This window comes from Balaenoptera borealis, assembly GCF_965194805.1.
Source record: "Balaenoptera borealis genome assembly, chromosome: 3".
NCBI lineage: Eukaryota > Metazoa > Chordata > Mammalia > Artiodactyla > Balaenopteridae > Balaenoptera > Balaenoptera borealis.
In genome coordinates, this window is record NC_138866.1 from 3,005,590 (window position 1) to 3,032,776 (window position 27,187).

Sequence of the window (27,187 nt, forward strand, 5' to 3'; positions counted from 1 at the left end):
CTACCCCAGTTTTGGAGTTCTCCGCATCCTTGGTGGTACTTTTCCCATCTGACAGGGAAGAGGAGGTGAGGTGGGCCTTGTCCGGAAGCAGATGTGGGAGACAGAGGTCTTGCCTGCACTGGCCCCTTGCTCCGGCCTCTGGTCTGGGATGTTCTGCATGGCCAGGAGCTGCGCTGACAGAAGGGTGCTTTGTCCCATCTTATCACTTGGAAATCCAGAGCCTCCCCAAAGACTGCAGGCCAGCTTTAGCTGGGTCTCTAAAAAAGGCCAAAAAGAAAACACCAGAAGATGACATATGTGGCTGCCTTTCCTTCTGGAACAGCCACCAGCAGCGGCTTGGGGACATGTAGCTGACACGGGGGCAGGGGCCTTGGACTTGGCCTTACAGGCTGGTAACCTTGGGGAGGAGTGACCTCCCGGGCAGGAACGCTGGGAGGAACCAGTCAGGCAGTGTTCACAAAAGCACGTCACATCTGGCAGGTCGCCGTCGGATCGGAGGAGAACCGCCTTGCAGTGCTACCTGGTGTACGGAAATGGAGTAGGGTGTGTACCCCAAATCTCTGTGCCTTCGAGGACTCGGTCCTTTCCTAGATTCAAAAACACACACCCTTGTCTTGACTACTAACCTTGCTTCTTTACTTTTGTCTCATTCTTCCACACAATTAACATCTTTTAATGAAAAAATTCTAGGAGTTTAGCTTTTGCTGCAAGGCAGGAGTCATGACCAGTTCAGGGAAGACTAATTAACAAAAGGTGTGCAGGCTTTAACACAGACATGCACCCCCCAGAGAGTTATTTGTTACTCTGGTTTCCTTCCTCACTGGCAGCAATGACAAGAGAAAACAACTTCACACAGGATCATTCCAGGTAGCTTTAAAGGTGTACTTCTAAAAAGCCACCACATAGAGAGTGACAGCTACACAACACACAGATGTTAGCGAAGTAAACACCTTGAGTCGGGCTGATACACTACTCGGAGAGAAAGAATCACTGGTTTGATCTCTTGAGGGGTCTTTGTTTTTGGTCGTCAATGACATGTTTCCTTCCTAGTTCTGGGAATGAGGACAGTGCTAGGCTTCCATCCTCACATCATTCACTGACTTTAATCACGCAGGAGTGTCCCACGCCTGGGAACCCGCGTGTGCGTGCACGTGCACAGGTGTGCTTACCAGCGCCGGCTAAGTCATCAGACAGGCTGCATCGAGAAAGGAAGCCTTCGCGTTTGACACCCCACACTGCCCCCTGCTCGTTCTTTTCTAAATTTTTATTGGAAAGGTAAAGACTTTCATTGAATTGGCGACTCAGGAATACTTGTGAGAAAACAAACTCTTCTATAATCAGACTTCCATTCCCCAGGAAGAATGGGTTTACACAGAGAATAATTTGCTCTCCAGCTCCCCACCAGGCCGAGGTTACTCCTCAGTCTTTCAGAGACAGGACTCACCAACCGACTACACGATCGGAGCAGTTAACAACTTTCTTGAGGCCAGAATAAAAGCCAGCTGGCATAGGATGGAGGTCGCTCTCTTCCTCTCTGGCCATTAACATCTTTTTTTGGCTTGGCTATTCTTGCCTTAAACCTGGCTCTAGAAGTGAAATATATTTTACTATACTTAACAGGCAATTAAAATTCAAGGAATAGTCTAGAACAGGGGTGGGCAAACTATGTCCCACGGGCCAAATCTGGCCAGCCACCTGTTTTTGTAAATAAAGCTTTACTGGAACACAGTCATGCCTATCTGTGGTTGCTTTCTCAGCCAAAAATATTCACTTTCCAGCCTTTTCTGAAAAAGTCTCTCGATCCCAGTCTAGAACTGTGCTGTCCAATACAGCAGCCACTAGACCCGTCTATTTAAATTTAAAACAACTAAAATGAAATAAAATTGAAAATTCGGTTTCTCAGTTGCAGTAGCCACATTTTAAGGGCTCAACAGTCACATGTGACCAAGGGCCACTGTAGTGGACAGCACAGAGAACATTCCCACCATCGCAGACAGTTCTCTCGACAGCCCTGGAAGTACAGGATTTAAGTCACCAAGCTAAATATACAGCCATCTAGTTCCTCCAGGTGACGCCTTCTCCTTCTGCAGACAGAAAAGTTTAGGCTTTTCAGCGACATGTTCCCGTCACACTTGGACTTTTTAGGATATGCTAATTCACTATATTAACTGCAAACTCTAGACTATGTAATAGGAGATAAATATCAAACCAATTGGGACTACTAATCAGTTTAGTGATCGTACTGATTGTTTACTTGACTGCCCCACCGCCCAGGGAACTGTAAACTCTGAAAGATGGGCCACAGTGCTTGCTTCATATTCCGAATTAGGAACCTGCTTGGCACGTGGTGGTAGCGACTTGACGAATATTTGTAAAATGAATGAAGAAATGAACCCTAGGCACAAAAACTGTCATATACCACAGGCCACTGAAACGGATGGATGTTGATAAGACATTGGGAAAAAAAACGCTATTATAATCCTGTGGCAAAAGGTTCTACAAACAGCCAAAACTTCTATTTTTAAAATAAAAAAAAATTTTTTTTCTTTTTTTTTTCTTTTTTTTAAAGATTCCAAACAAAACAAAACAACTGCCTGGGTTTGTTTAACTGCCTTGGTTTGGATTCTGGCCCTACCACTTACAGGCTGAGTGACCTTGGGCTGGTTATTTTACGTCTGTGCAGAAGATCCTTCTTCTCTAAATGCACCCTGAGTGGGTGGTAAGCCTCAGTGTTGCCCCCTCCCCTTCCCAGCATCATGATTACATCAGCCCCTGCTCTCTCTCCTAGCACCTGCTCAGAGTCAGCTCTTCCTGTGCCCCTCCTGCACCAGGGCCCCTGTGTGGGTCTCCCACTAAGCCATCCATCCCTCTGGGGCGGGGACCCTCAGCACTGGACACACAGAGGACATGCTAAGTGGATATTAAATTGATCGAGACTCTAAAAGCCAATATAAACAAAATAAATTTTGCTAACACACATTAACATGCTTGCCCTAAAAAGTCCTTATGAGTAAATCAAGCGTTCAAGTTTTAGCTAGTTCACTGTTTGACCCAGAAGTTAGTTTTAGGCCCTAAAGGTTACCCCTTCTTAAAATCTCCAGTCTCTTTTAGGTTAATACACTTCACTACTTTTTCCCTTCACAATTAGACAGCAACCAACCACTCAACCAACAGCAAAAAAATTCAAACTGGTCACAGTAAAGTCTTGGACTTAAAAACAACAACAACGTGGTATAAGACATAAAATCAAACGATTCCATTTCAGAATAAAGTCATAGTTCAAAAAATGACTAGTACATTAAGTGTTTAATGAAATCAGAAAACTCAAACTAAAACAATCTGTTATTTATAAGAAGACACCTTAAAAGTATCAAAATACACACTTTATATGCTATAAAATTTTCTTTTTGCTAGTCAGTCACCTTTTAAGAACTTAAATCGAAACACAATTACATTTTGTTTTTGCCCATTTGGCTCCTGCAACTAAAATACCTGCGTGCTATCTGTGGTCAACATTTGCTCTTTTCTGGGTGCACTACAAAACAATGTGACCTACAGGTTGGTCACATTGTGGACCTTAATTTCCACCAGCTTCTTTCAAGAGGGTTTGGAGAGAAAAGTAACACCCATTTTATTCCAACAGACTGGGTATGCATGTGGTTTTATCTCCTTTATCTGTGTACACCCTAGGATCTGAAAAATCTTGTCTGGCATTTTAGTCATACAGACTATTAGTCACCTAGAGATCCTGCCCCCACCCTTCCTTGACATGGGTCCTTAAAGGAGATTCTGACAGTTAGAACTGTTCTGTTAGGGACAGAGCTGTGATACTGTATAAATTTTAAAGTGATTTGATGAAGCTTAACATTTTCTATTTCACCCAATTATGAACAAAAAATTTGTATAACAAATAATTTTAAATGCTAAGAAAAGGTATATGATTATCCTGATACCTATATTTTAATATAATTATTAATTGCTATGCTAATTGTGTTTTTAAGTTAAATTCTGAACCCAAATTTTGTATAAGCTACAAGTGGCAAACTGTAATTATTAAAAGTGATGTATACACTCATTGAAAACTTGTTGCCATTTAAAATTTTCAAGGCAAATGTCAATACAAAGCCTATTTAAGTGCAAAGTATCTCCTACTATTCTATAAAAACGCTAACAGCTCAGAAATTATGACCCGCGATGGATTCCAATATTTCAAAGCCATGAGTCTATTTCTCTTTTAGGCTCCATGGCAAGAACGAAAACAATCCTTTTAAAGGAAGTTCTTTTCTAATCATTTCTGCATATTTTCTGACTGCAATTCATCGTTAATTCAGAGGTGTGTGTCCCGGTGAAACCGTCGGGGTGTTAAGCAACACAGATGTAACAGAAACTCTGCGCACGGACAACTTGGCCAGGCGTGCCGCCCGCCTCTCCTTCCTACCCCCGCCCAATGCCTTCCCCGGGCAGTGACTTCACATCCTTTGACATCAGCACGGCTCTGAAAGGGGGATGGGAGAGCGAGCAGAAAGCAGAAAAACCAGCTTTGAACTATGCATGCAAGGCCTCTCTCAAGACTCAGATTCTGTAAGTAGTTCGTAAAATGCCAAATTGCAGTGACACACCCAGCCTCCTCTGGTTAGGTCTGCCGCAAAACGGGGTGAATTCTGCTAGAAAGGACTTCCTGCTTTTCTTATCTGAAGCACAATAGCCATTTATTAACTAACCACAGAAGGTTCCGTTTCAGTGAAACACACAATAACTTACCTCGAATATGGAGAAGGGCCACGGGCTGGAAAGGCCCATTGGAGTTGGCCGCATCCACCACCATCCTGCTGCCCGCTTTATTACATGTCAACATCTAGACTTCAGCGGGAAAGGCAATGTACTCCTTAAGGCAAGAAACCAGCCTCCATTTTAGTTTAAAAAAAAAAGACAAACTGAAGCTCTCTGCAGCTGGAGGGAACTGGCTGGTTGGTGATGTCAGCAGGCACGGGGCTCGCTGATTGGCCGGAAGCTGCAACTTCAAATGACACTAAAAAAACTGCAAATGGAAAGAGCATTCTGTTTGGCTGTCAGTGTGCATGAAAAGCCTGGACATTTTTTGGCTTTCTGCAGTCTTCATTTCTCAATAACTTTTAGGCAAAGATCCCATCTCTTAAGGGGCAGGACTGAGGCCACAACCCTGGCCAGACTATAAACACATGATTCTGAGAGAGCCACCAAAAAAAAAAAAAAAAAAAAAAAACAAAACTGTGCATGTGTGTCTACATGAACTTTAAATTTTAGCATTTCTCTGACTGGTACCCCAAATTCACTGGTACCTTATATCCACCTGACCACCTCCTATTTTCTATTCTAATTACTTTAAATATCTGTATCATATTTAGCATTTTGGCAACCTAGTTTTGTTTTTGTTTTTGTTTTTTTAAAGCAAATTGGCTATTCAAATATTACACAATCCCAATTCATCAGTTTGGACTCTTGTTCAACCTTTCCTACTACCAAATTATGAATTACTAATCTTCAAACACTGGTTTTTCTCGGGATCTAATTTTTTTATTGGAAAAATTCAGTTAAAAATTATATGAAAAATGAAAGCTTCTTTAAATTTAATAGCTAGAAAGTGCTGTAAGTTAAAGGTATTTATACCACCTGGCTGTGAAAGTTAAAGTCATAAAATAAAATGCAAGTGTTTATTTTTGTACCTTAAAGATGTCAACATACCACTTTTATTTAATTTTTTACGTTTTGTTTAAATTAAATTTTTTTAATTAAAAAGCTATTTCACTTTTTTAAAAAATTGGGGCTAGTATTAAAAGCTATTATTCCAGATCTTAGTTTCCTATCTTCAGAAAAGGTTAATGTGAAAAGCTGAAGAAGAAGGACATCATTTCTGAATTGGAGTACCCTAGCCTGGGGAGGGGGTGTACGTGTGTGCTGGAGAGATGATTCCCTACAAAAAGAAGTGCTATTACTAGCTCCAAATGAAAATGAATAAGCTATGAGAAAAACCTCTTTGCCAGGCAGAACTGAAAAAAATTCCTCACTCCTTCACACACACACACAACTAAGTTTGTCCAAACCATGTCTTCTCTTTTTATAAATTCTCACACAATGCCCCTCGCCCCCCCCCCCTTTCCCAGCTTGTGAACAAGAACCAAAAAGCCCTTTGGTTTTTAAACATAATTCACAACAGTAAGAAACACCTGAAATGGACCAGGGTTAGCAGTTACATCTGTGGGCTGGCACTCCACACATTTCAATGAGCAAATAAACTGCTACAATCGTTCAGGGGTGCTTATTAAGTTCCCCTACACTAGTAAGAAGGTAGTCCTACTATGTGTATCAATAGCCATTAAGAAAATAAATGAAAGCAAACCAAATCCTACCCCTTCCCCCCCACCCCTCCACAGAGCTGAAGGATGCTGCTGGATTCCAAAGCTGGCCATGAATTAAACTATAACAAGCAATGGGGAGCGGGTGTCATGTCATCGGCCTCCCACCTGCCGGGCTCCTCTACTGTCTGAACAGCCTGTGTTCCGAGTCAGGTACTGTAAATTGAGATTCTGGCTGCTGACCCTCTGGGTGCATCAGATGCGCAAGGATGGCTCTCCCAGAACTATCAGCTCCTCACCCAAGAAGTGGTGCCAGATGAACTCAGCATTAAGGATCGAGGCTTGCAGGGGGCTTTGTGAGGGGTAGGAAGCAGATGCTTACTGTAGATCTTACTTTAAAAAGAGAGGGACCTGTTCTCAAACAGTTTAATACTTCATATGAGATGAGATGGGGAAATGTGCCTGTCCTAGGATTGTGCTGTTGAGTGGAATGCAGAAATAACAGGGAAAGACTCCTAGACTCTTTGTATAAAATAAACAGGTTAAAGTCAAAGAAAAAGTGAAGACACTTGTTGATGTATTTTTCCTAATGATCTCAGATCAAAGGATCTCAACTTTATTAGTGATTTTCCCCCATGCTGTTTTGAAGCCTTATGCATATAAAGTAGTTCTTTAAAGGACTCAAAGTCTGTGATCTGGAAATCACTGATGAAACATACTCTAAAATATAAATAAGCAAACAAGCAGATAAATAATATGGAGGAAAAAAAAAAAGACTTGAACAAATAAAGATAAGGTGTGTTTCGGAACTGGAAGCATACATACTATAAATAAGCTGATGTTAATACTTCCCCAAATTGATTTATAGTTTTAAAGCAATTCCATTCAAAATTCAGAGGAGTCTCCCTATTTTTCTGGGTATCTGACAAAATAATTCTCAAGTTCACTTGGAAAAATTAAAAGCATGAAGAATGAGAACACTCTTATGAACAAGGCTGGTCCTACCACCTCTAAAGCTTGTGAACTAAGGACAGTGTGATGTGGGCTTAAGAGACAGGTCTTGGAACAGACAGCAACAGCTCCTAAAACGGTGAGTGCAGTTGTACAAATGTAATATTCGGGTAAGGAAGGAAGCTCAAATCCACGGAAAGGGGAGGATTATTCAGACAACTGGTCGGCTATATGTTGGCAGAAGTCAATTTAAGTCTCACCAAAATAAAATCTGAGATGGGTTAAATAAAAAAACAAACACAGTTAAATTTTTAAGAAGTCAAATCATACCCCCCACAAATCCCCACAGCTTTGAGAAGAAAAGGGTAGTGAGTATATCAATTCTCAAGCCAGAAAAGGACGATTAAAAAACACTGGACAAACCCTGAGGGGATATTCCTCACAGTAAAAAATTTACAAATTTCTGTATGTTCCCTCCAAAAATCAAAAGGAAGTATAAATGCTATAATTACAAGAGGTTAATAATATACTGCGATTCATTAGAAAAACACTGAGACCTCAGTGTTCAAATGATTCAGTTTACAAAAGAACTATAACTGCTCAATAACTGTATGAAAAAAGTATTTCTTCACCTATCAAATCAGCAATAGTTTTAAAAATTATAATTAATACTGGTAAAGGCATGTTGTAACCTTGCCAACAAATCTATAAATTGTTCTGATCCTTTTGGAAAATAATTTGGCAACATGTAAAGACCCTTTGTTTCTGTAATTTAACTTTTGGAGTCCATTCCAAAAACGCAGTAGCCATGAGTGAGCATCACATTTTAAAAAATATTTATTTAAAAAACTGTGCTAAAGTTTACGTAATATAAAATTTACCATCTTCATCATTTTTCAGTGTACAGCTAGCTCTAAGTGGCATAAGTACATTCACGTTGTTGTGCTACCATAACCACCATCCATCCTCAGAACTCGTTTCATCTTGCGAAACAGGCAATCTGTCCCCATTAAACGCTTCCTCCCCATCCTCTTCCTCTCAGCCCCTAGCCACCACCATTCTACTTTCTGTCTCTATGAATGTGACTTCTCTGGGTACCTGATATAAATGGAATCATGCAGTTTTTGTCCTTCTGTGACTGAATTACTTCACTCAGTGTAAGTGTCCTTAAGGTTCAGCCACGTAGTAGCATGTGTCAGAATTTCTTCCCTTTTTAAGACTGGATAATACTCTATTATAGGGATATACCACATTTTGTTCTATCCATCCCTTGATAGACACTTGGGCCATTTCTGCCTTTTGGCTATTGTGAATAATGCTGCTGTAATATGGGTATATAAATATCTATTTAAGTCTCTGCTTCCAATTCTTTTGGGTATATTCCCAAAAGTGCAAAGTATGGTAATTCTATTTTTAGTTTTTTGAGGAACTGCCATGCTGTTTTCCATAGTGGCAGCATCATTTTACATTCCCACCAGCAGTGCACAAGGGTTCCAATTTCTCCACATCCTCACCAACACTTGCTATTTACCAACACTTGCTATTTTCTGTTTTTCGATAGGAGCCATCCTAGTGGGTGTTAAGTGGTATCTCACTGTGGTTTTGATTTGCATTTTCCTAATGATTAGTGATGTTAATCATGTTTTCATGTACTTATTGTCCATTTGTGTATCTTCTTTGGAGAAATGTCTATTCAAGTCCTTTGCACATTTTTTTTTTTTTTGGCTGCGTTGGGTCTTCGTTGCTGCGTGCGGGCCTTTCTCTAGCTGTGGTGAGGGGCTACTCTTCGTTGTGGTGCATGGCCTTCTCATTGCAGTAGTTTCCCTTGTTGCTGAGCACGGGCTCTAGGCGCGTGGGCTTCAGCAGTTGCAGCACACGGGCTCAGGAGTTGTGGCTCATGGGCTTAGTTGCTCTGTGGCATGTGGGATCTTCCTGGACCAGGGATCAAATCCGTGTCCCCTGCACTAGCAGGCGGATTATTATTATTTTAATTAATTAATTAATTTTTGGCTGTGTTGGGTCTTCATTGCTGCCCGCGGGCTTTCTCTGGTTGCGGCGAGCAGGGGCTACTCTTAGTCGCGGTGCGCCGGCTTCTCATTGTGGTGGCTTCTCTTGTTGTGGAGCATGGGCTCTAGGCACGCGGGCTCAGTAGTTGTGGCCTGCGGGCTCTAGAGCGCAGGCTCAGTAGTTGTGGCGCATGGGCTTAGTTGCTCCACGGCATGTGGGATCTTCCCAGACCAGGGCTCAAACCCGTGTCCCCTGCATTGGCAGGCGGATTTGGCAGGCGGATTCTTAAACACTGCGCCACCAGGGAAGTCCCCCTTTGCACATTTTTTTAAACAGCTTGTTTTCTTGTTGAGCTGTAGGAATCCTTTATAAATTCTGGACATTAATCCCTTATCAGATAGATGATCTCTGAACAGTTCTTCCCATTTTGTGGGTTGCCTTTTCACTTTGTTGATTGTGTCCTTTGCTGCACAGAAGTTTTACATTTTGATGTGGTTGAATTTATCTACTTTTGCTTTTCATGCCTGTGCTTTGGTGTCATAGCTAAAAAATCATTGATAAATCTAACATCATGAAGCTTTTCCTCTATGTTTTCCTATAAGGTCTTTGATCCACTTTGAGTTAATTTTTGTGTTTGGTGTAAAATAAGGGTCCAAGTTCATTCTTTTGCATGTGGATATCCATTTTTTCCAGCACCATTTGCTGAACAGACTGTCCTTTTCCTAGAGTGGGTGGCACCCTTGTTGAAAACCATTTGACCATACCTGTGATGGTTTATTTCTTGGCTCTCTTCTACTCTATTGGTGTATGTGTTTGTCTTTATGCCAGTACCACACTGATTTGATTACTGCAGCTTTGCAGTAAGTTTTGAAATCAGGAAATGTAAGAATTTTGTTCTTCTTTTCCAAGATTGCTTTGGTTATCCAGGGTCCCTGGAGATTCCATGTGAATTTTTGGATGAATTTTTCTATCTCTGGAAAAAAACACTGTTAGGATTTTGACAGAGATTGTATTGAATCTGAAGATCTCTTTGGGCAGTACTGATGTTTTAATGATATTAAGTCTTCCAATCCACGAATACACATTGGCTTTCCATTTACTGGTGTCTTCTTTAATGTCTTTCAGCAATGTTTTGTAGTTTTCCGCATACAAGTCTTTCACCTCCTATGTTAATTCTAAGTATTTTATTCTTTTTGAGAGCATCACATTTTTATTTATGATTCTAAAATACCAGAAACGACCTTAACGTCAAAGGGATTATCCCACACAGTGAAATATTACACATCCATGAAAAATATTTATGAATTTGTAAAGTAAAAATATACATGAGAAGGGCAATGTATAATTTTTCAGAAATAGTATGATCATAAAAAAGAACACTCTCAAAATATCAACAGCAGTCACCGTGGAGTGTTATGGTTATGGGTAGTTCTTCTTTCTGAAACTTCTCTATATTGTTCAGTATTGCTAAAATAAGCACACAATACTTTGATGAAAATTAAAAGTAACAATTTAGGGCTTCCCTGGTGGCGCAGTGGTTGAGAGTCTGCCTGCCAATGCAGGGGACGCGGGTTCGGGCCCTGGTCTGGGAAGATCCCACATGCCGCGGAGCAACTAGGCCCGTGAGCCACAACTACTGAGCCTGCGCGTCTGGAGCCTGTGCTCCGCAACAGGAGAGGCCGCAATGGTGAGAGGCCCGCGCACCGCGATGAAGAGCGGCCCCCACTTGCTGCAGCTAGAGAGAGCCCTCGCACAGAAACGAAGACCCAACACAGCCAAAAATAAATAAATAAATAAATAAAATTAAAAAAAAAAAAAAAAGGAACAATTTAAAAAAAGACACGTAGATTAAGTCACAGCAGAGAGAATCCCTTAGTGAATGCTGCCGCTCAGGCACAGGCTAAGAACAGAGAAAGGGCTGTGATGGGAACGCAGGAAATAGGATGCAAACGATTTATGGTGATGCATAAATGAGATCAAGTAGGTAAAAACACACAAACAAAAATTAGCCTAAACTAGGCATGACAAACTGAACCAACAAATTACAGGATGTTGACTCCCTGTCTTGAAGAATCCATTACGGGCTCCTTAAATTTTTACTGCAAGTTTGCACTGAATCAATAGGCTCATCTAAGCTCTCGAGGTTCAATTAGCCGCCAGAGTACTTTCCTCATGGATGAAACAAGGACTCAGCAAACACACCGGAAGAGGCTCACGTGCAGCCCCATTACTGGCCTGGGCGTAAGTCTTCACCGCCTACTCAGGGAGAGGCCGCCCGCCCTCAGGAACCCCAGGCTGGTTCTTCTTTCCTCACCTGTAAAGGGGCTGTCTGTGATCACCCCACCACCGTGGCTGTAAGGAGGCACAAACGTCACCGATGGAGTGGGGAGCTCAGGAGGGTGCAGCTGCCACTGAGGGAGGATCCCACCGCACGTTGCTCCAGCCATTATAGGGAAGGTGCTGGAAGCAGTGGACACTGTAGCACTTGAAGAGCAGGGTCTCGACCCCGGGGCTGCAGTGTGAGGGTGCCGCAGAGCCACTGACGGGGTCTCTGCTTGGACTAAGCCCTCTGGGAAGTCTTCCTCTCCCCTCTCTGGGCCACAGGTCTCTTCCCCGTCAGCCTCAGGACAGTGCCCGGCACACAGCAGGCGTTCCATCAAACTGACTGAATGAAGGGCCGAATCAAGCAGTAACACCCAATTCTGATCCTGCACAACTCCCTCACCACTCTTTATACCTCGTCCCCGCAGCGCGTAACCAAGAGGGGTGCGCCATCTAACCACCTGGAGAACGACACATCCCGCCCCCTGCATGCAGAGCCCCCATCCAGGCTCCCACCACACCCTCCACTGCTGTCTGTGCCCATCCCTCATGCCCCCCATGGCACCCTCCAGCCACTCTTCTGGACTCTCCCATGACAACCTTCCTGCCGCTCTGAAGGGCTTGAGCTAACTCGGAGGAAAGGCGCCTTTCTGGGCTCAGTGCAGAGCTCCTTCCAGAACCGAAAGTGGGCAGACAGACCACAGCTCTCAGTGCGTCCGCCCGTCAAGGACGCAAACACAAGCATCTCTGTGCTGCACAAAGATGAAGGTTGAAAAGGAGTTATTCTTTATTCTCTGCTTCCTCTGTCACTTTATTTGGGTTATTTAAAAACAAACTGCCATTTGTAGGTAGCATTTTTGAATAAAACTTTCACATTTTCATTTCTAAATTCAGCTGAAGGTTTTAATTTTCATCTCCCCGGGCAATTTTATGGGCAAATTAAGTATGCTCATATTTTAGTGAAGAAGGTTTACAGTTTCTTTCATTAAAAGAAGGTTGTGTCTTGAGCCTAGAGAGTTGTGGTGCCATAACTGCAAGGCACTGACACTGCTGGCAGAGCAGACACTTAACCGGAAACTACACGGGCATGGGTGATGTACATTTTGTTGGGTAGGATATCTAACCTAAAAAATTTGGCTTCGCTTACAGTTTAAAATAGACTTCTTCCTTAGGCAGATCAAAGATACCTAGCATTCAGCTGTGTTCAAAGGTTGCCAGGGCACTTCTGCTTGCCAACAGCAAGGTCAAAGGGACAGGCGCCTGCTGCCCTGTTGATTTGAGCGAGTCCTGCGAGTGGTTTAAAAGGGTGGACAGGCTTATCCCAGGAAAGGCCAGCGGAGGCGAGCGGAGTAGATGGTGTAAAATCTGCCCCGAGTGCGCTGTTGGGAGACCTTTGCTTATTTTTGTTCTTGCCACAGTTAGGCTGGAAAACCTTTAAAGCCAAAGCAAGTCCTCACCCCCTTCCTTGTTCTGAGAAGGTAGGAAACCCACACAAAGTACACAGAGCACACGTGACACACCAAAGTGCTTTCGTGTTGACTATTAGCAACAAACCTCACTTCACAAAGAAGAACCTGAGGCGCAGGGAGCCGTGAGCCTGGGAGGGGTTCCAGCCCCAAAACAGTTCTGAGAAAATGGAAGGATGTGGGAAGGACAGGCAGACGGGCCCAGAGGGCTTTTCATTCCTTCAGCAAACCTGTGTCTCGGGGATCCATGGCAGATGCTAGACTGGGCACCAAAACAGCCTCTGCCCTCAGTGACAGTTTAGACAGAGCAGCGTGTGGTGTGCTCTGCAGCCCGTGTCCATCACGATGAACAGATAAATGGTGCTCCATCCACACGGTGGAATGTTACGCAGCCTTAAAAATTAGGAAGAAAATTCCGTATGATTCCACTCATAGGAGGTCCCTAGAGGAGTCAAAATCACAGAGACAGGAAGTAGAATGGGTGCCAGGGGCTGGGGGAGGGGAAGAGGGAGGTATTAACAGGCACAGAGCTTTTGTTGGGGACGATGAATAGACAGTGGTGATGGGCACACTGAATGTGAATCTATTTAATGCCACTGAGTTGTACACTTGCGAATGGTTAAAGCGATAAATGTTATGCTATGTATATTTTACCACAATTTAGGAAAAAGGATAAGGCAGGCTTGAGCCAGAGTGGCTCAGGAAACACTGGAGGAGGCAGAGCCAGCAGGGCGTGGGAGAAACCCAGGCCTGGAGGGCCTGTACGGTGGGCAAGGGCACGCAAGCAAAGTGTGTGCATCTGTGGGTGATGTAAGGTGCCGGGAGAAATCCAGGTGAGGTCTGGGGAAGGCCTGAGCTAGACATTAAATGTCAGATTACAGCTGCCAGTTGAAATCAACTCCCTGGGTTCTTCCCAGAAGGGGCTTGCAGGGTATGACAGGCAGAGGCCTGAGACCGACCCTGGAGTAAAAGCCACGTCCGTGGCCTGACGAGAGTGGACCGGGGGGCGCCCTGGGGCCAGGCTGTGGCTCGAGGTTGGGCTCCGGCTGACGTGAGACCAGCTCTCAGCTGTTCACAGAGCAGCATCCACGGCACCTCTGCTCCCCAGCTACCCCCACGACAAGGGTCTGGGTCTGGGTCTGGGTCTGCGGCCTCCCTAAGAGCAAGGGCCACCTCTGGTCACTGTCACTGTCACGGTCCTGACTACCTCCCCACGCTCCAGACAACCCAGGTGGTCAGTAAATATTTGCTGTGAACTGGCACCTGCCTCCCCAAGCTGAAAGTTTCCTCCCATTATTGTGGGCAGTCAAGAGAAGACACAGAATCAAACATGTGGCAGAAGCAAGACTGATGAAAGCTGAGTTTCTGAACCCATGAGAATTAGAGCAGGCACTATGGTAACTTCTCACATTCCATTTTTATTCTTCAATTAATGGGCAAGAGGTAAAGTTCCTCTAAACAGATGCCAATTCATTTTTAAGCAGTAAAAAATGATCACTTGTATGGCGAGACTTTCAATTGTATCAGAAAATAAACTGCTTTGAATGAGGTTGAAGTATTGTATTTTCACAAAAGGAGGGCAAGACATATAAATTTTTAACTGCCATTCAAAAGCCAATTTTTAAAAATTCAGGTAAGTTCTCCCAACAATAATGTAACAACTTCTTTCCCAAATGGCCTAACACTTAGCAATTCTAAATTTCTGCCCCAGGGTCTCCAGTTAACATTAGGCCCTAGTTGTTTCATCATAACTTTGACTCCTCCCTAGGCCTTTCTTTCCTAAAACAAGGAGAATGGCCTCAAGAAACAAAGTCCATGATTCATTAGTCACCTAAAAAAATCAGTCTCTTCATTTAACACTTCTACCTTCCAGACCGAAAATATTAAAAGAAAGGACTAACTCAGAGAAATCTTTGAACGAACAGGGCCTGAAGACTACATTCAGCCTCAACGTTAAAAAAATAAAAACAGGAAATACTATTTTCCACTTAACGAATGACTTAAGCATTTAAATGGCCTCAGTACTAGCAAGGTGCAATGGGACAGACAGGCACATCCTGCGCTCTGGGCAGAAGTGTTCATGCTGCAACCTCTCTGGACAGCACCTCTAAAGGGTTCTTGAAAATGCGTGGCCTTTGATCAGTACTTCCCTTCCTTGATTCCAGCTTAAGGAAAGGTTCAAAAGTGTGAACAACAAAAGATTTACATTAAAGTATGGTTTACAGCAGCTGAAAACCACGGGAATAATAAACGGTGTTTAAATCATGCTCCTATTTCCATTAAAGTCAGGAACAAGACAAATATGCCTGCTCACACCACCACACATAACATCTTACTGGAATTTTCAGTCAACTCAGGAGAAAGACACTAAAGGTATAAGATTTAGAAACAAAGAGGTGAGATTGCTTTTACATACAGATCTCATTAGATACCTGAAAACATCCCAAAAAATCAGCTGAAAAACTAGTGCAAACAATAAGATAATTCAGGAAGGAAGCAGGAGGTGAAAGCAAGATGCAGAAATCAACAACCTCCATATAAACAATTAACAATTATTTAGAAGACATAATGGAAGAGGAGATCCCATTTACAATAATAGCACCAATAATGAAATATCTGGGCACACACTTACTAAGAAATGTGCAAAACCCACATGAGGGAAACTTAAAAACACCCCTAAAGGAAATGAAAGTGGCCTTGAACAACTACACACTACACTCTTAGAAAGGGGATTTGAACATCCTAAAGATGCCAATCCTCTCTGGACATTTTAAAAATTTAATGGAATCACAACAAATATATACCAACAGCTTTTTTTTTGCAATGAAATGAGCGAATTCAAAGTTCCTACTGTTTGTAATAATATCATTATTGTTGTCAATCATTTTAATATGATATAGCAATAATTACATCAATGAAATTAGAAATAAAGATTTTCAGTGTAAGAGATAAAACTATGAAGATTCAAGAAACAAGTGAGAACACTACAATGTTATGAATGCACAACTAAAAAAAAAATATATATATATATTCTAGAATATATGTTTATGTTCTCGCTCCCTCCACTAAAAGTACCAGTACCTAAAAGCAACAGCAGTCCAGTAGCAGTGAGCACCCCCTAGTACCCTGATTTTGGTCTCTAATATCATTCCCCACTGAAAGGAATCAGGGTTCATTGAAAAATGGCTGATTGCAAGTCTGGGGCAGGGAAGGTACAAACAAGCCTGCGGGGACATCTTACTGTGTCAGAAATCAAGGAAACAAAAATAAATGAGGCCATGCCAAAAAATACACAGCAGCTAGTCCAAATATCACACAATGGTTAAAATTATGCATCTGCACATAAAAAAGAGTATGGGGGCTTCCGTGGTGGCGCAGTGGTTAAGAACCCGCCTGCTGATGCAGGGGACATGGGTTCAAGCCCTGGTCCAGGAAGATCCCGCATGCCGCAGAGCAACTAAGCCCATGTACCACAACTACTGAGCCTGCACTCTAGAGCCCGCGAGCCACAACTACTGAGCCTGCGTGCCACAACTACTGAAGCCCGTGCGCCTAGAGCCCGTGCTCCGCAGCAAGAGAAGCCACTGTAATGAGAAGCCCGCGCACCACAACGAAGAGTAGCCCCGTTCTCCGCAACTAGGGAAAGCCCGCACGCAGCAACGAAGGCCCAACGCAGCCATAAATAAATAAATAAATAAAATCTTAAAAAAAAGAGAAGTATGATTTTAGTAGATTCAAACACACTGACATCAATGAAACACATAATGATATTCAAAAAAGAGAAAGCCAAAAAAACATTTAGTTTTCACCATTTGAGGGAAACTTGCAACTGAAAAGGCAAAGAATTAAGCTTACCCTCACTTTCCAGTAGGAGCTGTATGTCAAGATAACCAAATAGCTCTATTTGGCAAGAAATAGCTCTGCTTTTAGAAGGATGCCAGATTAAACGTTGAAATCTCTAGAGAAACTATTGACTCAGGCAAGGATTATCAAGTGGTGTTTAAAGCATTAGCATATGGTTGATGGGGAACAGACACTGGCAGGGTGCCAAAATATACCTTGTAGATTATCACTAGTACTTTTGAATCGCAAAGGGAAGTATTGTACAATGGAGAGCTCAATCGGTCACCACCCTACTATAATACAGTGGTAAAATCCAGCATCACTTTTGCTAGTCACCAGACAGTAGGCATCTCTCACAATAAAGGAACTATCTCCTGAGTTACACAGCATCACCCCTGATATATTCTATCCAAAAAAGGTTTCCATTTTCAGGAACTACCGGGAATAAGGGGGATACTTTACAGGACAATCATCTTGGCTAATTTAACAAGTCATAAACTAGTGCTGCGGTTTATGGCACTCTCAGACTAGTAGTGACCCCAGGTGTCTGGCAGAAGCAAAAACAAATCCCTGCTGAAGAAGATACTTTTATCCTAGGTTTCAATTTATTTCAAATATTTGAGTACAGTGACCAGCATACACTAAAAAATAGGTACACAAGGAAATAAGACATCATGAGCAAAATGTGACAAGGACTTCAGATGTTGGTAATATCTCACACAGACTATAAAGCAGCTGTGCTGACTAAAAGAAATGACAAATTTGATGGTTTCTGCAAGGCAATAGGAAAATATTTTTAAAAAGTCACAGAGCAGATTAAAAATAGAACTTCCATAAATGAAAAAAAGAATATCTGAAATTTAAAACTTTGTGGCTGTATTTTATATTTCATTTTTCTAGTAACTTATTTTTCCTCTATTTTATGAAAGTACTAGTCCATGGTGGGTTGAAAATTAAAAAGAAAACTGGTCCTTCACCATGGATAACGTGAAACTCTGATCAAGAATATAGCATGTGTAGTGAGGTGGATGGACCTAGAGTCTGTCATACAGAGTGAAGTAAGTCAGAAAGAGAAAAACAAATACCGTATGCTAACGCATATATAATGGAATCTAAAACAACGGCACTGATGAACCTAGTGGCAGGGCAGGAATAAAGACACAGACGTAGAGAATGGACTTGAGGACACGAGGCAGGGGGAAGGGGAAGCTGGGAAGAAGTGAGAGAGTAGCACTGATGTATATACACTACCAAATGTAAGATGGATGGCTAGTGGGAAGCTGCTGCATAGCACTGGGAGATCAGCTCAATGCTTTGTGACGACCTAAAGGGGTGGGATAGGGAGGGTAGGAGGGAGGTTCAAGAGGGAGGAGATATGGGGATATATGTATACGTATAGCTGAATCACTTTGTTGTACAGCAGAAACTAACACAACATTGTAAAGCGATTATACTCCAATAAAGATGAAAAAAAAAAAGGGGGGACTTCCCTGGTGGCGCAGTGGTTAAGAATCTGCCTGCCAATGCAGGGGACACGGGTTCGAGCCCTGCTCCGGGAAGATCCCACATGCCACGGAGCAACTAAGCCTGTATGCCACAACTACTGAAGCCCGCGCACCTAGAGCCCATGCTCCGCAACAAGAGAAGCCACTGCAATGAGAAACCCACGCACTGCAACGAAGAGTAGCCCCTGCTTGCCGCAACTAGAGAAAGCCCATGTGCAGCAACGAAGACCCAATGCAACCAAGGGAAAAAAAAAAAAAGGAAAAACCTCATTTAAAAAAAAAAGATGTAAAAAACAAAAAAGAATATAGCACAGTAAGTCACAAAAAGGTTGAAAAATATAACCTTAAAGAAAGATAGTAAATGAAAGATTCCAATACACATCTGATTAGAGCCAAAGGGGTTAAAAAAAGGAAACTAATACAGAGATAACAACTGAAGAAATAATGGCTGAGAACTTTCTACAACTGAGGAAATATAACAACCCACAGATTCAAAGTGAATGGCAAAAAAGACTGATAAAAAAGACATCTATACTTGGACCCCTGGCAGTGGAATCACTGAAAAAAAATCAATGTCATAGTCAAAATCAGAAAAGTGGCCAGAAATCACAAATAATACTTTCAAAAAGAATGAATTTGGGGACTTCCTTGGTGGCACAGTGGTTAAGAATCCACCTGCCAATGCAGGGGACACGGGTTCGAGCCCTGTTCCGGGAAGATCCCACATGCCGCGGAGCAACTAAGCCCGTGCGCCACAACTACTGAGCCCGCGCGTCACAACTACTGAAGTCCACGCGCCTAGAGCCTCTGCTGTGCAACAAGAGAAGCCACCGCAATGAGAAGCCCGCACACCCAACGAAGAGTAGCCCCAGCTCGCCGCAACTAGAGGAAAGCCTGCGCGCAGCAAAGAAGACCCAACACAGCCAAAAATAAATAACTAAAAAAAAAAAAAAAAAAAAAATGAATGAATTTGGCTTCTCAATACTAATGTAAGTTAAAAGGCAATGAAATACTTATCTTCAATGTACTGCAGGAACACAAAAATCTACAATTAGATATTCAGCGATTATCTTTCAAGAATGAGGGCAAATGAAGACATTTTCCAGATAAACAGTTTGCCACCAGCAGACTCTTATTAAAGAAAATTCTAAATGATGTATTCAAACAAGGTTTTGACCTCCGATGGAAAGTCTGAGATGCAAAAAGGAATGAAGAATAAAATGATAAATAAGTAGATAAATCTAAATGGTCATCAACAGAATAAAACAGTAATACTGTTATGGAGGACTTAAAAAGGTTGGAATTCAGATACCCAATGATGGAGGAGTCCGAAGAGATGGCAGTGGCAGCCTTCTTTTTCTGAGGTATGATTGACATAAAACATTATATAAGTTTCAGGTGTACAACATAATGATTTGACATTTGTATATACTGCAAAATGATCACCACAATAAATCTAGTTAATAGTTAACATCCGTCACCATACACAGTTACAAAATTTTTTTTTTCTTGTGATGGGAACTTTGAAGATCTATTCTCTTAGCGGCTTTCAAATATTCAATACAGTATTATTAACTACAATCACCATGCTGTGCATTACATCCCCATGACTTACTTATTTTAACTGGAAGTTTGTACCATTTGACTTCCTTCAGCCATTTCGCCTACCTCCCCACCCCTGCCTCTGGCAACCATTTTTTAAATTAATAGACTTTAATTATTAGGTTTACAGAAAAGCTGAATGTAAAGTACAGAGTTCCTATACCCCTCTCCACCCTCCCCTAGTTCCTCCTATTATTAACATCTTGCAATAATGGGGCACATTTCTTACAACTGATGAGCCAATACTGATATGTTACTATTAACTAAAGACTACAGTTTACATTACGGTTCACTTTGTACATTCTGTGGGTTTTGACAAATGTAAAATGCCATGTATTCACCATTACGGTAACATATGGAGAGTTGCACTGTCCTAAAAATCTCCTGTGCTCTGTCCATTCATCCCCCCATTCTCCCAACCACTGGCAACCACTGATCTTTTTATTGTCTCCACTGCCTTTTCCAGAATGTCATATAGTTAGAATAATACAGGATACAGCCTTTTCAGATTGGCTTTTTTCATTTAGTAATATGCATTTAAGGTTCCTCCATGTCTTTTCATGGCCTGGTAGCTCATTTCTTTTTATTGCTGAATAATATACCATATTTTGGCTGTATCACGGTTTGTTTATCCATCCACCTACTGAAGGACATCTTGGCTGCTTCCAAGTTTTATATATTTTGAAAAAATTGTGGCAGAGTTTTTTTTAACCACCCCAAATTCTTGCATAAAATCATACAGTGCAACCAAGAAGGCAAAATCAAATACCCATAGCCAACATCTACAACAAAATTAGGTGAAAATGTGTCCCCTCAGTCACGTGAGCACATGGGAGAGCCCACCGGCAGCCACAGGCTCGTGTGCTATCAGTGTCTGGGGGAAGACGGCAGAGAGGAACAACGGGTGTCCTCTGGAGCTGAGAACTCTGAGACAACCAGAGAGCCAGCTAAACCCACCTGAGAACAGTGGCTGAAAGCAGAAGGGGTCTGTACCCCACAAGGGATGAGGGCAAGCAGTCCGCAGCCAAGACTGAAGGGGCCCCGGGAACCCTCACAATTCAGCAGCCGTAGCTTCCTTCCAGAACTAGGTCACACTGGTGAGAAACTGCTGGGAAGAGAATCCAGACTTAACAGCAGAGGGGCAGGAGAGGAAATGGAAAAAGAAGGTCCAAATATCAGCAGGGGAAGAGAACCAAATCAGGGCACTCAGGAGGTAAGCCACCACATTTTAGAAAGTTTCACAAAAATAACCGAAGCTAGAGCTCTAGAGCCCAAGCTCCTCTTCTCTAATTTCACACACACACGAGCATCAGGAGGGATCAAAGTCAAGTCCTACATGGAGTTCTTATAAGGAAAAAGCGAAAAGGAACTAAACGACACCTACGCAGCAGTAAAAGCATGACAGGGAGACATCCCACAAAGACATTAAAAACTACAGCCTAATATTTCAAGATGAGACAAAAGACATTAAAGGAATAGCATAACGTGTCAAAGGACTACATGAATATTAATAGAAAAACTCAGAAATAGGTAATAACTCTGTAAAGAATTAAAAAAGAAAAGAAAAAATAATTTCAGAAATGAAGAGTAACTGAAAAGAATACAAGAGCAAATAAGCACAACATAAAATGCCTTACAGGGAATAGTACATAAAAAAGAGAAAAAAATTAAATCAAAAAGGAATGATAAAAACCCAGAGGGAGACAACAAATATAAAAACAGGCAAAGAAGATTCAATATTTATACAATAGGAGTCTCCACAGGAGTAAATGAAAGCAAGGGAACAGAACAAATCCTCAAAATAATAATCCAAGAAAAAGAGATTTGGTACTACATATTTAAAGAACATAGCATGTATGTGGGAAAGTCAACCCAGAATGATATATTCTGAAATTACTGGACTTTAAAGAAGAAAAAAACCTGTTTAGGCATCAAAGCAAACAGACCAAGTAACTTGTAAGATAAAGAAAATTAAACTGACATCGGAGTCTGACAGCAATGCTTTATTACAGAAGGAAGTGGAGAACATCCTTAAGATACTCATGAAAACAAAACATGAACCGAGGACTTTCTATCCAGACATTCTTTGAAGCCTGAAATAAAAGTCTCCTAGAGAGGAAGCTTCACACCAAAATAATGAGGAGTATCAGCACAGACTGGAGGTGAGCGTCAGCGGTATATTCCCGTGGAGAACTAGTGTAAACAGCGATGGGAGGGAGAGAATACAGTTTGTCACGACTATGTGCTCTGACAATGAAGACAGAGTAAAACTATAAAAAAGCGGGAGGGGGAAGGAAATGAAAAGATGCAAAAATTTTAACCTTTCAGTCATCATATTGGTCACAATGTTGGTATTATTTTTCTGAAAGTACACTGTGTATAATGTCAGATAAAGTAAATGAATAATTATCTGGTATTTAAGTCCTATTTATTTTCACTGATGTCCTTGAGAACCAAAAATCTCAGTGTGACAAAAAAGGAGATATAAGACAGAAGTTAAATAAATGCCTACAAGCCTGCATCTGAATGGAAAATATCAGTATGAACTCCTGATGTACTATATCCTGAAAAAACCTATTTTCTAATTTGGTCCACTAAAAAGTCCTGTAAACAGTGACCATTCCAATAGCAACGAGAATCCTAGCACCCAGACTGTGGTCTTGAAATACCATTCCCCACTAAAAGGTGGGACTTCTTGGACAAATGACTGATTCTAAAACCTATACAGAAATGAAAAGAGCCAAGGCAATTCTGAAGAAAAAGCTGAAGAACTTACACTACCAGACACCAAGACCTCCTAGGGTGTGTTAGTGTTCTCCTGGCACAGCTCAGGCAGCCAGGGGAACAAAACAGAGCCCAGAAACGGGTCCGCACAGTGATGGTACTTTATTTACAACAAAGATAACACCACAATGAGTGAAGGGTGACCTTTTCGACAAGGGTGCTGTGCCAGACGGAGAGCCACACAGGAAAGGAATTGTGACCTCTAGCGTCACAGCAGACACAAAACTTAACTCTACATAGACTGTACAGTCCAGTGCGAAAGGTCAAAGAAAGTTTTAGGAAAAAAGACATAAGATAACATCTTCACTACTCTGTGGAAAGCAAAGATATATTAAACAGATCAAAGTACTCTCAAAGTGCTAACGCCTTTGAGAGTGAAAATTCAAGATACAGAGTAGAAGAAAATGTGCAATTCCCATATCTACAAAGGATCTATATCTGAACTCCTACAAATCTGTTTTTTAAAAAATCTTACAACCTAGTAGAAAGAAGGGCCCAAAGACTTAAACCGGAACTTCACAAAGTAATGTATCTGAGCAGACAATAAAACTACAAAGAGATGTTTAACTTCGTTCATCATCAGTTAACTTTGAAACCGGCTCACCAGAATGGCTAAAATGAAAGCCAAACTATAGTGGAACAAAGTATTTGCAACACATGTATAACCAACAGAGAGTTCATATCCAGAATAAAAACTCTTTAAAAAAAATTAAGAAAATGGCAGTCCAATGGAAAAGGGCCAATAAACATTTGTAAAAGCACCTGACCTCATAACAAGAAGTGCAAATTAAAACAACAGTGAGATACCACAATGAGATAGTGTGGCACTGGCATAAAACAGGCATATAGATTGATGTGATAAAACTGAGAGTCCAGAAATTAAACTTTACATTTATGGTCAATTGGTTTTTGATAAGGATACCAAGGAAACTCCATGAAACAACAGCTTCTGCAACAAATGGTGCTGGGACAACTGGATATCCATGTGCAAAAAAGATGAATTTAGACTTCTACCTCACATTACACGAAAAATTAACTTGAAATGGATCGCAGACCTAAATATAAGAAAACTAGAAAACTTCTAGAAGAAAACACAGGAAAAAAACCTTTGTGACCTTTAGTTAGGCAAAGAGTTCTTGGATACAACATCAAAAGCAAGATCTATAAAAGAAAAAATGTGATAAACTGGACCTCATCAAAATTCAAAATTTTGGGGCTTCAAAGACACTATTAAAGAGTGTAAAAAGTCAAGACACAAACTGGGAGAAAATATTTGTAAATAATATACCTGATAAAGGACTCATATCCAGATTACATAAAGAATTGCCATAATTCGGCAATAAGAAGATAGGCAATTTAAAAATAGGCAAAAGATCTGATAGACATTTCATCAAAAAAGATATACAGGGACTTCCCTGGTGGTCCATGGTTAAGACTCCACGCTTCCACTGCAGGGGGCACAGGTTCGATCTCTGGTTGGGGAACTTGAATCCTGCACGCCATGCAGCGTGGCCAAAAAAAAAAAAAAAAAAAAACATATACAAATGGCTAACAGGTACATGAAAAGATGCTTAATATCTGTAGCCAGTAGGGAAATGCAAATTAAAACCATAAGGAGATAGATACCAGTACACACCCGTAAGAAAGACTATAATCAAAAAGACGATAACAATTGTTAGCAAGAATGTGGAAACATTGGAACCCCATACATTGCTGGTGGGAACTTAAAATGGTCTGGAAGACAGTTCAGCAGTTTTTTAAAAAAGCTAAACATAAACTTACCCCACAAGCCAGCAGTTCCACTCCTAGGTATCTACCCAAGAAAGATGAAAATATATGTTCAAACAAAGACTTGCATTCAAATGTTCAGAGCAGCGTTATACGTAATAACTAAAAAAAAACTCAAATATCCATCAATTGTTGAACGTATAAATAAAATGTGGGATATTCATATAATAGAGAATATTATTCAGCATTAAAAAGAAACAAACTACTCAAAGGAGATGAACCTCAAAAACATTATACTAAGAGTCAGATGTAAAAGACTACATATTGCCGATTTCATTTATGCGAAATGTCCTGAAAAGGCAAATTTAGAGGCAGAAAACTGATCAGTGGTTGCCTGGAGCTGGGGATAGGGGTGGGAATTGATGGCAAATGGGCATAAGGTAATTTTTTGGATGGGTGATGGAAATATTCTAAAACTGTATTGTGGTAATGGATGCACAACTCTACATGTTTATTGAAATAATCAAAATTTCCAATTACAGTTAGTGAATTTTACAGTATGTAAATTACGCCTCAATAAAACTCTTAAAAAAAGGCTAGGGGCTTCCCTGGTGGCGCAGTGGTTGAGAATCTGCCTGCTAATGCAGGGGACACGGGTTCGAGCCCTGGTCTGGGAAGATCCCACATGCCGCGGAGCAACTCGGCCCGTGAGCCACAACTGCTGAGCCTGCACGTCTGGAGCCTGTGCCCCGCAACGGGAGGGGCCGCGATAGTGAAAGGCCTGCGCACCGCGATGAAGAGTGGCCCCCGCTTGCTGCAACTAGAGAAAGCCCTCGCACGAAACGAAGACCCAACACAGCCAAAAATAAATTAAATAAATAAATAAATAAAATAGCTATTAATTAAAAAAAAAAAGGTTATGATTTGGAAAAAAAAAGAAAAGAAAACCTATGGATAGAGCTGAAATTATACTCAGAGGAATACATGGCTTTAAGTGAACTCTGTATTTAACTTAATAAATGAGGAAAACAATAAAATAAAACAGGATAAGTAATTAAGATAAAAGTGGAAGTGAAATATATTGAAAACAAAATAATCAAAAGAATAAATGAGCTCAGAAGGAGACATCACCACCACACAGGTAAAAGAAATTAAAAGATTCATTAAAGAACACAGTGTACCAGTCAATACGTGACCTACTCTAAACTGACCTAACGTGGAAGGAATCTGCAGATTTATCACTGAGCAAAGCACTAGGTCCAGCTGAGTTCTAAAGCAATCTTTTCACCCTATGTCATGTACTGTAAGATACATCTGTTATTCCACTTTTGATTTTTGCTAAAATCGGGTGCATTTTACAATCCCTGTCATCAGGTGGCAGCACGAGAGAGTGGCATAAAAATGTACAGACCATCCTCAGGAAAGATCACGAAGTGCCAGTATCAACACATTTTAGATTTGACAAAATACAGTAGTACAAAAAAGGAAGAAAACTATGGCCCAGCTTCACACAGTATATATGAAAGCAGAGAAAATTAATAAACTGAACCCAGCACGTAGAAAAGTTATAATATACTGCGACAATATTGAGGTTTATCTCAGTAATGCAAGGATAGCTCAAAACCAGAAAATCTATCAACACAGCAATTATTAAATTAACATCTTAAGGAGAAAAATCATATGGCACCTGATAAAATTCAGCAGCAGTGCTAGCACAAGACCAACCGGCCAGGGTGGTACTGGTAAGAGCCATGCAAATGTGAACCACGGAGAAGCAGCAGGCTGGGTGAAGGCGATTTACCAGAAACCAAGGGCCATTTTCACATGGAATGAGGAAATGCTGAAGCCTTTCACCAAAATGGGAGGTAACAGGGAGGCCTGCTCTCACCTCTGTTATCTCTGTGTTAGTGGTCCTAGCTAACAGCATAATAAAATTAAAACAACCAGTATGTGTTGGTATAAATATTGGAAGAGAGATAAAAGTATCTAGTTACAAATGACAGGACTATATATGCAGACGCTAGTAAAAAATTACTAAGATCAATAAGAAAATTTGATAAGGTGACAGAATAAGAAAATATTTAAAAAACCAACAGCATTTCATTAGATTGGTAAGAACTAACTAGAAGTAGAAATGAAAAAAATATAACCCCATGACGAGAGTGACAAAAACTATAAAGCACTTAGGAATAAATTTAATGCAAAGGTAAAGAATCCCAAGAAAATCATAAAACCTTGTAAAAAGTCAGAAAACAAGATCCGAAAAATGGAGGTGATGCACCGGGTTCCTAGATGGAAAAAGAGTATCATAAAAACATGAATCTTTCCCCAGTTAATATATCTTTAATGTAATTCCAATCAATTCCTTTTTTTTTCTGAACCAGACAAAATTAACACGCATACAGAGGCACTAATATTTTGCAACAGCCAAGAAAGATGCACCAAACGAGGCCAGTGAGGGGCACGCCTTGACCAGTGTGAAACTCTGCACGTGTGGGTGTGCTCCTTCCGGGCACAGTGAAGGCACAGGCTCGGCCTGGCAGCGCACACCCCTGAGGGGCACTAGGGACAGGGGCCTGGACCCCGAAGGCTCAGCAATAGCTACGGGAAGCCTTTTCCACCCCAGACATCTGAGTGTTCCGGCTGG

The 27,187-nt window shown here is 41.4% G+C and overlaps 1 protein-coding gene and 1 long non-coding RNA gene across 14 annotated transcripts in view; one reads left to right on the top strand and one right to left on the bottom strand.

Moving 5' to 3' along the window:
- Nucleotides 1-27,187, bottom strand: part of PPP2R5C (protein phosphatase 2 regulatory subunit B'gamma) — a 133,000-nt gene that overhangs the window by 89,273 nt on the left and 16,540 nt on the right. For 2 of the 12 annotated variants that reach the window (XM_082387456.1, XM_082387454.1), the window contains exon 1: nucleotides 4,762-4,947. The exons of 6 other annotated variants lie outside the window; for them this stretch is intronic. In XM_082387456.1, the coding sequence (XP_082243582.1) occupies nucleotides 4,762-4,855 (94 nt within the window). In that variant the 5' untranslated portion in view covers nucleotides 4,856-4,947. Of the gene's footprint in view, nucleotides 1-4; nucleotides 235-4,761; nucleotides 4,949-27,187 lie in introns of those variants that run through there. 4 more of the 12 variants (XM_082387457.1, XM_082387448.1, XM_082387449.1 and 1 more) reach the window with 3 other exon arrangements.
- Nucleotides 274-27,187, top strand: part of LOC309626603 — a 40,810-nt gene continuing 13,896 nt past the window's right edge. For both annotated transcript variants that reach the window (XR_014243310.1, XR_014243311.1), the window contains exon 1: nucleotides 274-4,581. This is a non-coding gene — a long non-coding RNA (uncharacterized lncRNA). The remainder of the gene's footprint in view (nucleotides 4,582-27,187) is intronic.